The 15448-nt window shown below is 43.5% G+C and overlaps 1 protein-coding gene across 1 annotated transcript in view; it reads right to left on the reverse strand.

The window, feature by feature from the left end:
* Positions 1–886: 886 nt before the first annotated feature.
* CDHR2 (cadherin related family member 2) overlaps positions 887–15448 on the reverse strand; it is a 44097-nt gene continuing 29535 nt past the window's right edge. Inside the window, exons 19-32 of the mRNA XM_089527371.1 lie at positions 14448–15065; positions 13199–13270; positions 12184–12233; positions 11881–12032; positions 10165–10267; positions 9985–10073; positions 7878–7946; positions 6848–6925; positions 5796–5856; positions 4967–5091; positions 4572–4685; positions 3493–3573; positions 2859–2925; positions 887–1153 (exon numbers count right to left, since the gene is read on the reverse strand). Coding sequence (XP_089383497.1) covers positions 1016–1153; positions 2859–2925; positions 3493–3573; positions 4572–4685; positions 4967–5091; positions 5796–5856; positions 6848–6925; positions 7878–7946; positions 9985–10073; positions 10165–10267; positions 11881–12032; positions 12184–12233; positions 13199–13270; positions 14448–15065 — 1817 coding nt within the window. The 3' untranslated portion in view covers positions 887–1015. The remainder of the gene's footprint in view (positions 1154–2858; positions 2926–3492; positions 3574–4571; positions 4686–4966; positions 5092–5795; positions 5857–6847; positions 6926–7877; positions 7947–9984; positions 10074–10164; positions 10268–11880; positions 12033–12183; positions 12234–13198; positions 13271–14447; positions 15066–15448) is intronic.

Consider the following 15448-nt stretch of genomic DNA (forward strand, 5'->3'; position numbering starts at 1 on the left):
ACAAAGCTACTTGAAGGTTGTTCAGATGGTTCTGAGGGTGGTAGCCCTGGCATGGCTGGGATTACAAACCCTTTGATGAGAATGGTTGCCTGAGATACAAACCCCACTTCCCTGCCCGGCATGCCTGAGGAAGCATGCCTGGGGGGAGGTCTTTTGTTGTTTCTCTTTTTAACTGATTTCAGCCATTATGGCACTGTGATTTAGGAGGGAGGGGAAAGAAAGTGGAAAACCAGAAAACCAGACTGCTTAAGGCTAGCAGAGTGAGTGGAAAAAGAGCCACTGAGACCATGTGATTGCCCAATGCCGGGTCCCCAACTGGAGATATTATGGCACGGCAGGCTTAACACTTGTGATTGGGAGCCTTTGGCCCTGTGCAGACCGGCCATTAAGACTGGCCTGAGGATGGAGTCGGGACGTGGTGTCCACATGATGCATGCCTCAATTCTGCCCCCAGGGTGCTGGGCCTTTTTTTTACAATAGGCCAACTTTTGGATTACTGCCTGCTGAGGGGGGAAGGTCTCCCCTAGGCCTAAAATAGACCAAAGTAGACCAAAGTGATGGTGATGACAGTGGATGGAATGGAATTGCAACATATGAACTCTGGGCCCAGGGGTAGTAGCTTTACTCTGACCTGCCCTCCCCCCATTTTGTGCCTTATCGAGTAGGAAGTGGCATCTTGCACTCTAACTTTAGAACACATGGTGGCAACATTTTGCTGACACTATTAAGGTTTAGGTTTAAATAATCTCCATGTTTCTGTTCCATGTGATCTCTTTTGATTGTGCCAATTCTGTTGCTGCATAGGACTCAAGTCTGAGACATAAAAGAGACAACCATGAGTCAGTGTTTTTTTTTGTTTTTGTTTTTTAAAAAAGGATTCCCTGGCAGTATATTTTTATTTATTGTACAGGAAGTGGCTTCTGAGACACTGTCTCCAGGTCAAAATGGCAAAGTTGCTACACAGGTCCTGCTGTTAAGGGCTGTTTCCTCCTCTGGGAAGAGTAAACAGCTATAGTCACACTTCTGTAGTGTGGTTGGATGCTTCCTTGAGACATTCTGGTGGCTTTGGCTTGGCTTTGTTGTGATGTTCTAGGGCAGCTTTCAAGGGCTCCACCCTGCCATTTGCTTGGGACTGAGCACCCACTTTTCCCTGCTGGGGTAAGGGAGAGAGAGAGAGAGAAAGAGAACAAGTATTTAGAGCATTTTTCAAAAGGGTATAAATCAATCCCCCTCTGAAGAAACTTGCCAAGAAAATCCTACAATAGAGTTGCCTTAGGGTCATCATACGTTGAAAAAAATGACTTGGAGACACACAACAACATCAATCCATGTAAGTCTCTTGCAACGGTGCAAAAGAAATTGCATGGCATCTTTAAAACTAACAGATTTATTATAGAACAATTTTAAGCAAATTGCAGCTACTTCATCAGATGTAATGAGTATGATGATCACCCAACGTATACTATACATGTATTGCTGGCCCTCTACAATTATACTGTTACTATATACTAACACCATTTATATGATAAAGTGAATTGAAATTTATGAAAACTCATGTGATAATAATTCTTTAAATCACTAGAAAAGACAATAAAGTTTGAGAAGGTAGAAGACAGTAAGAAAAAAGACTACACTACAGGTGGATAGACTCAATCAAGGAAGCCATGGCCCTGAGTCTGCAAGACCTGAGCACGGCTGTTGATGAAAGGGCAACATGGTCTCTCATGTGTGTGCGTCTTCAAATCACCTGTAGATTTATGGTGACCCCATGATGTTTTCTTAGGGTTTTCAAAACTCAGAGGTAGTTTTGCCAGTCCTTCCTCTGAACTGCACCTGGTATTCCTTGGCAGTTTCCCATCCAAAAATTAACCAGAGTTGACCTTGCTTAGCTTTAAAAATCAGACAGGATCTGGTGCCTTTAGGTATTGGTACCTCTGGAAAGCCAAGCACAGTGAAATACACATTTTGATCTGTAAAACAGCGGCATCTCCTCCAGGACAGATGGGAATGCCAGACCTCACCTGATTCTTCTATTTGGGCTACTTCCTAGTGTGAATGGTAACTATGCTCCACACTCTAAGAGGCAAGTCAAATAAAAAAGCTTATATCCTTCTTACCATTATTCATAAAAAGCACCAAAGGCTTTACACAAATAGAGGCATGACTCACTCATGCACATAAATGTCATGATTTCACTGTTATCCCATGTGATAAAATTATACTCTTTGATTATTCCCCAAGCAATGCAACTGAATATCTAGTTCTATATGTATCTTGACTTTCTGCCAATAGCAGCAGCCATTAGCAGTGTCTCCCTATTACAGATTCTGTGTACTTCACATCTGTTTCTATGTACTTCACACCATGGCAAGGAAACTTATGACATGAATTGATACTCAGTCCCCCCCGCCCCCCATCACCACCACCACCACAGAAAAGAGCCATCTCAACCTGCCTGTCAGGTTTTCAGGTGTCAGGCAAGGAAACTTACAAACCAGCTTATCTATCCAAGTACTATAAATTACAGACAAACACCATTAATATTACTATGTGTGTACATACCTTCAGGTCATCTGCAGATTTATGATGACCTCCTGAATTTAATAGGGCTTTCTTATACAAGGACTGTTCAGAAGTGGTTTGCCATTGCCTTCCTCTTAAATATAGCCTACAGCACCTGGTATTCCTTGGCAGTCCCCCATCCAAATCCTAACCAGGCTTGACTCAGTTTAACTACCATGAACAGATGGGGTCTGGTCCCTCTATTAATATTGCTACATGTTGATAATCAAATGGCAGGAATGTACAATGGCCAGGAGCAGCAGCAAAGGAACAGCAGCAGATGAAGATCTCCTCACCTCCAATGCAGGAGAAGCTGGACCACTTTCTGGAGTATCAACCATGTTCACATCCAGGGAGTTCAGGCTGGAAAAGAGAAAGAAGCTGATCTGATGTGGGGGGTTTTGTTGCTCCTCCTTGCAAGCTTTCTTGACTCTTCTAGCAGGGACCAAGAATGTTGAGAAATGACTTGCAACAGGAAGTCGCTATCCTGCAGCAGGCTTAGGCAAATGGGGCAGGTCTAGGAGCCATTTTACTACCCTCCAGGGGCCACACAGACTGCTATAAATAATCCCAGGAGTCCATTTCTGGATTTGAAACATAAGCAATTTATGGTGCAATGAGACCATGTAATTAAATTGCTGTATCTGGAGACTTCCAGGAGAAGCAGTCTCCCCATATTTTTGGCCAGAAAAACAGCCCTGGGAAGCCCTCCTGTGCCCTCCAGGGCTCATCAAAATTCTAAATATCACATAAGTGAGTAGAGAACTGAGCTGTCTGGCAGCCCATTCCCTCACCCACTGTGCTGATGTAATCTTCCAGGGCCTTTAAATATTACATACAAGATGCAGCCTTTGGAAAGCAAATCAATTACTGTACTTTAATTAGATCTTTGCAGGATGGTGAGCGGAAAGATGGGACACACAGCAGTACCTGGCTACTTCAGAGCTGGGATTTTCCTCAAAGACCAGGTCCATGGTGGGGTCCAAGGTGAAACCAAGCACAGGGTTAGCCCTGTGGAAGAACAGCCCACAGCTGAGAGTCTTGGCTGCTACAGATTCAATCCATCAATCAACATCATAGTACAAACTGACATCATTCAACACCTGATAACCAATACACCACAGAGCTTTGATATAAGCAACAGGTGTGCATCTTCTGTTGCAATTGCCAACACAGTGTACCAAGTGCAGCGCCTGCCCTCTGGTTGTTGTGGGTCACCTTTAGCCAAGGAAGCTTCTACCATTAGTTTGCTCTCCCATATACAGTAGAACTTGAAGTATCGAGGGAACATTAAACTGTGGTCCCCTGCAATCAAGCAAAAAGTAAATCAGTGGTCCCCAAACTGTGCTCTTTAAGGGAATTTTAGATTTCATCTCCCAGAATCCCAGACTATTGTCCAACATAGCTGAGGCGTCTTAAAAGGCACAGTTTGGAGACCACTGGTCTAAATACTCCCTGGGAATATTTAGCCCATCCAACTGCATTACCTCTGCTGTCATTTCCCAGTGTCTCCAATCTCCAGATTTCCTGGAGACACTGGCCAGAATCCTATTGGAGCTATATGTTAGCATAAATTGTGCTACACGTGTGGAGTAACTTTTTTGGATAATGCTAATGGTAGCAGGACCACAGTTCTGCATGCAAAACTGTTACAGATGCACAGCATCATTAGACAAATTTCATATATGTTGCAGTATGGTGGTATTCAGTTAGAAACTGCATAGTGCTAATATACAGTAACTCTGCCAATGGATATTTATGCTGTGGTGAGACAATGTAGGATCTCAGATGCTGTGTGTACTACAACCACATCATAAGCTCAGGACAGGAGCAGCTTAACAGGTGGAATTGCTTGACACAAAGTCAAGTCATGCAAAGGTAGTAGGCAAGTAAGCAAGGGCTTGTTTCTGTCTAATCTTGCTCTTCCACAGGGCAATGCAATAGACACCTCTCCCCCTGCTCTCTCTCTGATGGCAAACCTTCCTCCTCATCCACTTCCCAAAGCATACCCTTCCTTGTTGTACTGGTTGGTGCCAGGGATAGCAGGTCCCTGCTGCATAGGACTTGCTGAGAACATGGAAGCCACCTTCAGAGCTTTGAGTGCCTTCAGCTTCCTTGTGTGACTGCAAAAAACAAAGAAAAAAGTTTGGGATGAAGGCAAGAATGGTGGGGGACCCATAATGTGCTCTCTACTTCTGAGGATGTCACTGAGTTGGAAGCAGGCTGGAAAGAGAATTTCATGTACAAAAATGGCTGCCACGTGATGCTTTTTAGATGCACCATACAACACAAGGGAATTTGCAGGCATGGACAGAAGGAGAGGAACATTGGGGAGAGTGCATAAAGTTCTTTCAGAAATAAGAAATAACAACTTTGGGTAAATGGAGATGGGGAGCTTTTATACCTTTTCTTCATGCAGATTATTGTCAGGGTTGTGATGAGGAGAAGAAGAAGCACAAACCCAGCCAGCCCTGCAATGACACCAAACAGCATGTTCTCCTTGCTGGGTTCCATTATGTCTGCAGGACCCTGAGATAGAAAAACATGTCACTCTGCTGGCTCTGTAAATACCTGTGCCTACATGATGCTGAAGTTATGCCATGGCCACGGGTGAGGTGCACACAGGCCCTCTGTGCAGCAGCCTCAGCTACAATTCAAGGCTATTTGCTAACATGGGAGTTCCTGCAAGATGCCCCTTTTAATACAAACATTTTGTCCAGCCATGTGTTCTTCCCTTTTGGTTATATCAAGAAGAACCAGAGCTTAGAAAACTCACTTTTCCAGGAACAAGGACTTAGAAAAGTTAGTTTTGGGGCTATAAATCCCAGAATCTCCCAGCCAGCATGGGCAGTAGTCATGCTGACAGGGGGATTCTGAAAGATGCAGTCCAAAAAAGTAACTTTTATGAACTGTTGTTCTTTTTGAGGCTTATGTCTTGCCTTAGATATATGCAGCCCAACACATAAGGGGGTGGAAACTGTGCAGCTCTCTAGAGGTTTTTGAACTGCAGCTCCCCATGTTTTTCACCATTGCAGTATTCTTCACCATTGGCTCTGTTGTCTGGAGCTGCTGGAACATGCAGTACAAGAACATCTGGAGGGCTACATGCTTTCCACCCCTGCAACAAATCTTGCCTGTGCAATCTTAGGGCAACATCTTCCCACCTTATTTCAGAGTGACCCCTAGAACTGGTCCTTTGAGTTTGGAAGTATCAGCAGAATATGTATACTTACAACCAGTGATAGGCCAAGGCTCAGCAGCTGTGTCAGTGCCTCAGAGCTATTCTCGATAAGCCTAAAGTGGAAATTGTCAAGAGATTATTAGGAAAGGTTCTTGATGGGCCCCTTTCTGTTGCAAGTATAGTTGTTTAAACAAGCACACTTCATGCAACTAGGACTTTCCCCAGAAGTGTTCAGATTATGGGGATAGGGAAAGCCTGTCTGTCTTACCGTTAGCTATTATTTAAAGGGGGGGGGGGCAGGATTTGGCTAAATTGGAGGTAAAGAAGTTAGCATGTGACCTGTGGATTTTCTTTGGCTCTTCTCAATACCTTTCTTTTCTTAAGTTGCTTTTTCCTACCCTGTCATATAAAGGTTTCTGCAAGGGCCCATTGTGCAAACTGTCCTTCTGCAATGTACAATCTTTATCAATACCTTCCAACACACATCCTGCTGTATTCTCTGCCTATTTCCTCTACCCATTCTTTAAGTACTTTTTCTTGGTAGAAGGTAAAGGTTTCCCCCTTAACAAGATTGTCTATCTAGTTGTGTCGGACTGTAGTGGGTGGTGTTCATCTCCGTTACTAAGCTGAAGAAACGAGAACTTTGCATTAATAGGAAATGGCTGCTCCGTGAATGATTCAAGGATAGTAGAGGTGAGGGGATGCTTCACTGACATTTCAGAAGCGCAACCGGCTTTCACACCCTTGCACTTCAGGGACATTTTACCAGTGATTTATTGGTGCTTTACCCACAGTAAGCACCAGTGTGACAATCTTCAAAGACAACTCCACGGTCATGTGACCAGCATGACTAAATACTGAGGTGTACAAAACACTGTTACCCTCCCACCAAAGTGGTACGTATTTATCTACTTGCACTTTTACATGCTTTTGAACTGCTAGGTTGGCAGAAGCTGGAACTAGTGATGGGAGCACTCTCCGTCACGTGGCACTTGGACCTCTCAAACTGCTGATCTGCCAACTTTGTGGTCATCAGAGTCAGCATCTTAACCTCTAAGTCACTGTGTCTCTTTTTCCTGGACAGCACTACAATTTGTCACTTACGCAGTTACAAGTCTATCCCCTAGAGCTGTGCCATTGCTGTAGATGAAATAGGCCTCCATCACTGTCTTCCCTGAAGCTCTAAAGGACATGAGATAAAGATGTGTGAGATAGAGATGCTGAAGGAGGGAAAGAGGGTTTATCATGAGAGCGTCCCTAGAATCTTGGCTGATCAAGAATCTGTCTCTCAGGAAATGACATACCTACCTTTCTCTGCAAACACATTCAAATCCCAATGAATCAGCCCAGCAGAAGCACTAACACTATGCACCTTGTTGTGATTGGCTATTAACATTACCCAGATGCTAACTCTCATGTCTTTTATTAGTTCTTTAACTATCTCCTTTGCTCTACAAACATACTTCCCATTAGCAGTGTAAAACTATATAGTGGTACCTGTGCTGCAGGGCCTGAAATTTTATCTTTTCTGGACTACAAATTCCAGAATCTACTGGGCAATTACATCCATAGTGGCTAGAGGGTAATGGGAGTTGTGGTCCAAAAAGTGATTTTTCCAGGCTCTCTCATGTCAGTAGCTACTGCAATAGGCACAAGTGACCTTTTGTCCTCTTTCTTCACTCATGCTCCTCGAGTAGCCCTCACTTCTTTCTTTCTTTCTTTCTTTCTTTCTTTCTTTGCTGTATTAATATCCTGTCCAATATAGATGATCTCACAGCAGTGTATAATAAAATCCATTTAAGACAATAAGAAACAATAACTTTAAAAGACTAAAAATATATTAACTCGTTTATCACTTAAAACCAGACAATTTAAAACCACTTAAAACAATTTAAAATAATGCCAACCATAGCATATGTGCAAACTGGATAAAATCATTTCGGCCCCAAAAGCTTTAATAAAAAGCCATATTTTGACATGGCATCGGAATTACACTGGTGTCAATTGGGCCCTTGAGGGGAGGTTATTCCCTAACAAGGGTGCCACAGCAGAGAAGGCCCTCTATCCTCCCCTTCACCCTCACCAGCTTCCCATTTCATGTCACCAAGCCCCTTGTCCCAGTCACCTGATTGACCTGAAGGTTGATGATGCCTGTTTGATTGTTGCTATGTGGACTGTTGTGCCGGTTGCTGCACTCAGAGCTCTGGAAAATGTCCAGAAAAAGGTCAAATTTGTCAACAGATTCTAGCCCAAATAACCCACAAGAACCAGGCTTTATGCTCTCATCTCAGCTGGAGGTGCCCCCAAAACCAACCCTACTCCCACTGCATGCTCCTCTCTAGCATATAGTCTGCTCTGCACTCTCAGACAATAAGATAGTGAACTGTAGTGAGTAAGTAGAACTGATAAAGAGTGGAAAGAGAGAAACAGAAACCAGTGGTGTGAGAAATGTGTATTAGGCAGGGAAACCACTGTTAGCCTCTAAACTTTGGAAAACTGAATTCAACTCCCAAGGGAGCAGTAGCAAAATAAGTGGTTAATTCTAGAGTGTGAGCCTTCCAGACACTGAATTTGCAAAGAACCTATTTTTACCAGTCCTGTCAAATGCTTTAACACTTCACTACTCCGTGATAAATATACCTACTGCAAAAACAACTGGCAGTTTCTGAAATACTCAACTTGCTTAAGAATGGCTTCCCCAAAGCTACAGTAAATGCATCTCCATGATTTGTGAAAGTTTTACTAAGAGTGTGTAAGTGCATGCATGTGTGTACAAACACACACATACACCAACTTTGGCAAATCAACTTTATGCACAGCACTAATTTCCACAATACCATGGTCTGAACCTGGTCTATGTTACACAGGGAGAAAGATGCAGGGAGGGAGGATCACAATGTATTGTTCTAAACAGACCCAGCTTGATGTCAAAGAATCCATCCCTGCCTTTCCACACAATAAAAAGCCTTCAAGAAATCATGAACCTAGAATGTTTAAGAACAAGTCAGACTATGTTGCCTTTGTATCTAGCATGTCATCCCTACTTCATCCAACAAGAAGACTGAAAGGAAGACAAAGGTGTGTGGGTGAATGTGTTTTTAAAAATCCCTAATGGGTTTGACCCAGGTTTAGTCAAAGTAAATATACCAAAATCACTAGGGAGTTTATCAGACAAGGGAAATTGGAAGTATAATCCAATGGCAATCCAAACACAATCATAGGGTTTAATGTTATTGCGTGATAGACTACCACATGCAATTTCGGGCAACAGGAAGTCAGTCCGAATGCAATAATGGGGTTTCACGTTATTGCATGATAGACTACCACACACAATTTCAGGCAATGGCAAGCTATTTTCGGGCAATGGGAAGTCAGTTCGAATGCAATTTGAATTCATGTAAATTTGCTGAACTAGTGAATTCATGTGAATGCGTTCTGGCCCCACTTTCTTTACATTCGAAATTAAGAGAAATTCCTCCCGTGTGATAAACTCCTAGGACTTATCTGCTGGTCCTTTTCAGTGGGCCTATTTGACATATCCCTAACAGATAACCAGGACTCGGAGGTTTCTCATTGCTTGAGTCATCATAAGCCAAAGATGACTCGACAGCAAATAACAATAACAAGATATACATAAAATTTAATTTTGGATCCAACTTATGTTTTATGAGAAACAGTGTACTGATGCCAACCCAAAAGTGTTCCAGAACAAAGGCAAACACAAGATACATTGCAATATCTCCTGTATGAAAACATATTGGGGTGTGTGTGTGTGTGTGTGTGTGTGTGTGTGTGCATATATATGTGACGTGGCACCAGCAGGCCAAAAAAAGTGGGGAGGGCATACTAAGAATGACAGAATCACACAATCTTATAGTGAAAGGGGTCTCAAGGGTCATCTAGTCCAACTTCTGCTAAACAGGCATACACAATTAGAGCACTCATGAAAGATGCCCATCCAACCTCTGTTTAAACATTTCCAAAGTATTGTAAACAAGACATCCAGTGGACAGTCTAGTTCTATTGGCATGGCTAATATAGAATACCTATGGAGTTTGGAACAGTTATTTTTTGGACTATAGCTTCCAGAATGCTGGTTGGGGATTCTGGGAGCAGTAGTCCTCAAAAATAACGTTTCCAAGCTCTGCCTCTCTGTGCATTTCACCACTCAATCTGAAGCACAGTCCATCCCTCCGTGGCTGTGGGTCAATCCATTGAAGGGGAAGGAAAGGATGCCATACATTTTGATTGCATTGGAGTTATCTTGCACTTCCTTCAAGGATGAAGAGAATTCTAGTTTGACACGGTAGCTCTGGTCCACAGTGAAAATCTGGAGGGGAGAGGTGATAGTTCTCAGAGGTAAGTCATGATAAATGTCTGCATTGTAGAAAGAAACTAGCCAGACAAGAAAGTAGTCTTACATCCAGTGATTCTGAGGAATTTAGTGAAGGCATTCCATGGTCTTTGGCTTCCACGGTCACCTGGTATCGCCCTTTCAGTGAGCTGTCAAGGTTGCTTGCAACTCTGAAAAAACACAGATATTAGTCTCATGGGGACTCTGTACCAACATACAACAGACCCCATCCACACTTTGGGGTGTCCTTGAGAGGCTTTATTGCTTTTACTTCAAGCAGAGATGTAGCTCATAGGGAGGAGACATGATAAAGCATTTGCTCATTTTGGGCTCTGTATTGGAGTATGTTTATTTTAACTGTTGGAAGCTACCCAAAAACAACAGCAACAATATACTGTAATTGGAATGTAAGGCCCCATGCAGTTCAGTTCTGTGCAAGGTGTTCCAAGTTTATTTTCCTCTCCTGTCTGATCAGTTATTGGAATTGAGAAGAAACCTAGGGGTCAGAGGAGAAACCCCAGTAGGCACATCTGGTATGTGGGTCAGAGGTTCCTCATCTTTGGCATAAAGCAAGGATGGAAATTGTGCAGACTGCTGCCTGCATTTGGCCCTGATGGTCCTGTGACCTTTGCACCTCCAAAGCCAATCTTTTTAAATGCCCCCCCCAAAAAAAAACCCAAATTTTTTCTTGCCAAAAATGGATTAAAATGGACTAGTTTGGGGACATATAAACAGTTTCCCTACCACCACCCTGAAACAGAAAAATAATCCTACCCTTTCAAAAGTAAGCAGAAGTGACTTCTACCTCCCTAAAATGGCAGTTTGCAAATTTTGGTTCTGTATGTTTTGACTTGAATTCCCAGAAGCCCCAGTCAGCTTGGTCAGTGGTCAGGGATTCTGAGAGCTGAAGTCTAAAACTTCTCGAAGAGTAAAGACTGATAATCTGTGCAAAACATCACTGCTGGTGGTTCCCAGGTGTACCAGCTTGCAGTGGTTCCAGAGGATCCAAAAATAGTTCTATGACCCCACCCATAGCATAAAGCATAGAGTGGTTGTGATGGTATGTGTGCCCCCCACCCCAGTCTGGCCTATTCCTGACCTTCCGTGCAGTTAAAAGGGGACCTTCTGTGCAGTTAAAAGGGGATTCTAAGCATGTTGTACACCCATAGATCCTTAATAGCCCTCTTGATATTTTTCTACTTAGCCAGGGTTTGCGAGATGAAAGTACTAGGACTTTCTGATTAACAGAAAGTCCTAGTATGAGATCTTCTGTCAACTGGCTTGGAGTTCTTCTGAGTTTAGCTGCAATCCCCATGGTAGCTGAAGAAGAAATAGATATTCCAGCAACAATGTAATGTTGTGAGCTATCCCTCTTGTAATCCAAAGGAGTTTTTTGGCCAGGGGTAAGGGTTTAATCTTGAATGGGAAATGAAAACTCATTAGCTTTACAAACAACTTGCTCCTAATAGAGATGAAAATGGCTAGAATTTTTTTAACCTTTCCAACACCCATACATGTTCACAGCCAGCTATATCTTGGGACTCTTCTTTGGGCTGCTGCATAGAAGACTGTCATGAGGAGGGCCTGAAGGTCAAAACTGACCACTATACCACTGCTGTGCTCAACCCAAGGATGGAGGGGTGGGGCCACTGGAGGTAGGTCTATCATGCATTTTCTCCATGTCCCTTCCCCACTTTATGCCCACCCACATATCTTGAGTGCCTGCAGAAGGGCCAAAGTTGGTCTTCACAAGACTTCAAGACACTCAAACCCCCTCAATTACTGGATGCTTCCAATGTAGAGGTCTTTTTCTGCCGTTGTCACCACTTTGAAAAGGTTTTCATAGATCAGTTCAACCTCGCTGTCTTGGATGAAAACTGTCCTGGAGAGTGCAAACGAGATCTCACTGTTCACACCTGAATCACCATCCTCAGCCTGGAAGGAGAAGGGAAACCACCCACGTTTGTTCATATTTCTGTGAAATACCTTCCCATCCTGCCACAAAAACTTCTGGGAAGTAAGAGCTGCTTCCCAACACAGGTGGGAGCTGGTTGGTCCAGCACACATACACACCGTTCTTTCTTACCTTGACCACAGCCACTTGCAAGTCTACTGGAGCGATCTCTGGGATTACCACTGCAAAAAACACCAGACAAAGAAGAGATACATGTATCCCAAAGAGAAGGGCATGAGGATAACTTTTCTCCTAGCTGTGGTTGCTGTCATGTGCCTTCAAGTCATTTCTGACTTATGATAACCCTAAGGTGTGGTTTTCTTAGTACGTTTCCTCAGTGGGGGGGTTGCCATTGCCTTCCTCTGAGGCTGAGAGAGTGTAGGTTTACATGGCTAAGCTGGGATGTGAACCCTGGTAGTCCAGCACTCAAACCACTACACAATGCTGGCTCTCTATATGCTTTCTCCTGGGCCCCACTTCTAAGAGCAGGTTGCCTTCTGTGGCCAAACACATGCCCATGGATGCTGAAATATTGGTTCTCTGGTTGGGCATTTATTTGCCCTGGCTAAATAACCTAAAGCCACCAGATCCAATTTGATCTTGGATGCTAAGAAGGGTCAGCCCTAGTTAGAGCTTGGATGTGAAACTGCCATTGAATGCTAGGTAATTTAGGCTATATATCAGAGGATGGGGAAAAAACAGCTCTGAGTATTCCTTACCTAAGAAAACCCTATGAAAGTAATGAGGTCATCATAACTCAACAGGTGACTTGAAGGCACACACACACACACAAGGAATGTTGGACAGAAAGTCAGTGGTTTTTGAGATGGAAAAGGGGGGGCTTATTGTTTGTGATGAAAAATGGAGAAATATGTTACCAAGCACTAAGGTGAACACACATTTCTGATGGAGGAGCTTTCTGAGAACTATACTGAGTTAGGATTAATTAAAGATGAATTTGGGTGTATCCGACTGCCTCAGATCCCTGCCAGTGAGCAAAAGGAGAACTGTAGTTGAAACAGAAGAGACAGACTACAGAATCCTTGAAGCAATGTTAAACACTACTACTACTACCACCGCCTATCCATCAGGGTGCTGTGATGACACATCTTAACAACTGTGATTCTCTTGTGCACATTGCTCTCACCAAAGGTGTCAGTGATATGAAGAAATTTTGGTGGGTTGTCATTCACATCAACAACGAAGATCTTCAGGGTCTCTAGGGAGAAAATATGCAGACTTCAGTCATTGTCAGAGTTCTTCAGGCCTACCTTCTCATCCTCACAGCACAGGACACAGCTCATTTCCCAATGAATAGCACTAGAGCTTAGGAAAATTACTGTCCTGGGCTACAACTTCTAGAATTTCCCAATTAATAGAGCCACTGACTGTTGCCAGTTGGGAGTTTGAGGACTTGTGGTCTGAAAAGTAATCTTTCCAAGCCCTGAGTCAGATAACAGTGCTCCATCTGTCAGCATATCTCAATCTTTCATCCAACAGCACAGACATTAGCCAGAATGACCCATGTACTGCTCTTTTGGTGGTTGCAGTGAGGGACACTCCATTCCAGAGAGGTGAGGAACCAACAGCTCTGAAGATGCTGGGAACAAATCCACAAGGCTGGCATTTGTCCTACATGCAACTTTCTGAGTGAGTCAGTCTAGTGAAGCAGTAGAGCCACACAGACAATAAAATAAGACAATGACACTTAAGCTCATTGATAGTACCATCTGTCTACTCCAAATATTGCCAAGTTCATATCAGACATGGGGATTTAGGGTAGATAACAGTTTGGCTAGGCAGAAAGGGTGAGCTGAACCTTTCCTTTTTTTTTATGTATACTTTCTCCTCTGAATCCTCTGCAGCTATGTTTCTCCTGGTGGCCCCATAAGCAGAAGCCAGTTCTGCCAGGAGAAAAATTGCAGTAGATTAATGGTTCTGGTAGTAGGAAAAGGAGAGGTGAGGAAATTTCAGGTCCTCCTTCCATACTGCTCTTCACATTCCCCCACCCCAGTTTATGCCTTGTAGATAATCAGCACAACACTGGGTGAGTTGTGGTGCTGTTACACCTAGCAGCACCCTCAACTGTAACAACAATAACTGTTTTTGTCAACTATGCAACTAGGAGGATGAGGGTATGGAAAGCTTGTCCAGGTACTAGTGACAGCTTTAATCTCTCCTAATGATATATCTCAACAGCTTTCCATGAACACTTTACATTGCCATTCATATAGCACCATCATCAAGCAGCAGTCTTGTACAGCTCTATGAAGCATTGCCTGCTAAGACAGAAAGTACCTCCTAGCAAGAGAGAAAAAGTAGGAAAGAAAGAGGAAGACTGTAAAGCACAATGGTCAGAGGAAATATGAAACCAAGTGTTCTTTCAGATGCTTTACCATTTCTGCTGTAGGGGTCTCCCACTTCGGTGAATTCATCCTTAACACGCAGTGCGAGTTCGACAAGGTCACACACCTCATAGTCTATTTCTCTACTGCTCACAAGAAGTGAGCCATTAGGGTCCAGATGGAACCACTTCTGGCAGATGTTGCCTGCACTGGCTGAGTCCTTGGAGCACGTGACAGCTAACTCCTGGAATAGCAGTGAGTGGTTGGTGTCCACATCAGTGGCCTCCAGTACAGCTATGACTTCATGCAGGGTGACATTTTCCAAGACTTCAATGCTTTTGGGGGGAGATGGCACGAGGGCTGGGGACTCATCATTGACATCCAGCACATTCACCATGACCACAGCAGTGTCGACATCGACCTTCCCCCCAAAGTCCGAGTTTTCAGCCTGCACAGTCAGACTGAAGAACTTTGGATTCATCAGGTCATAGTCAAATTCAACACCTGAGGCTAAATGCAAATTTCCCTGGCACCAGCCAGACTTTTGGCAAATGGAGTGCATGAGGAAATTGTTTGAACCAGCACTGCTTTCCACAATGAGGAATGAGATACGGTTGTTAATCTCTGTCTGATCAGCATCTGTGGCTTCCACACTTCCCACAAAAATACCTGGAAATGATAGTAGACAGTTAATTAGACTGAGTTAGTCAATCATATTGCGCTCCCTCACCCAGATCCTAAAAAGGAATGCAGCCTTTGTGTTTTGATTTCTCATGGAACGTAATACGCCAAACTAGGAAATGTAGCCATGTGCTTCTTGCATCCTGCCTTACCACCCTCCCCCCGCTCCCCACATCATCAGAACATCTTATTAGACTCTTAGTCTTCTGACTGATATTCTGGGCTTAAGTCAGTGTACCTGCATAATCTTTATAACCATAAACAGACTAGGCCCAAGATATAAAGAAAAAAGAAATTAATCTCCCTGATTTGAGCATTGGACTATGACTTTGGAGACCAGGGTTCTAATCTCAGCTCAGCTATGTGAACCC

This window comes from Sceloporus occidentalis, unplaced genomic scaffold, assembly GCF_023333645.1.
Source record: "Sceloporus occidentalis isolate IW3139 unplaced genomic scaffold, rSceOcc1.0.p SCAF_1, whole genome shotgun sequence".
Classification (NCBI taxonomy): Eukaryota; Metazoa; Chordata; class Lepidosauria; order Squamata; family Phrynosomatidae; genus Sceloporus; species Sceloporus occidentalis.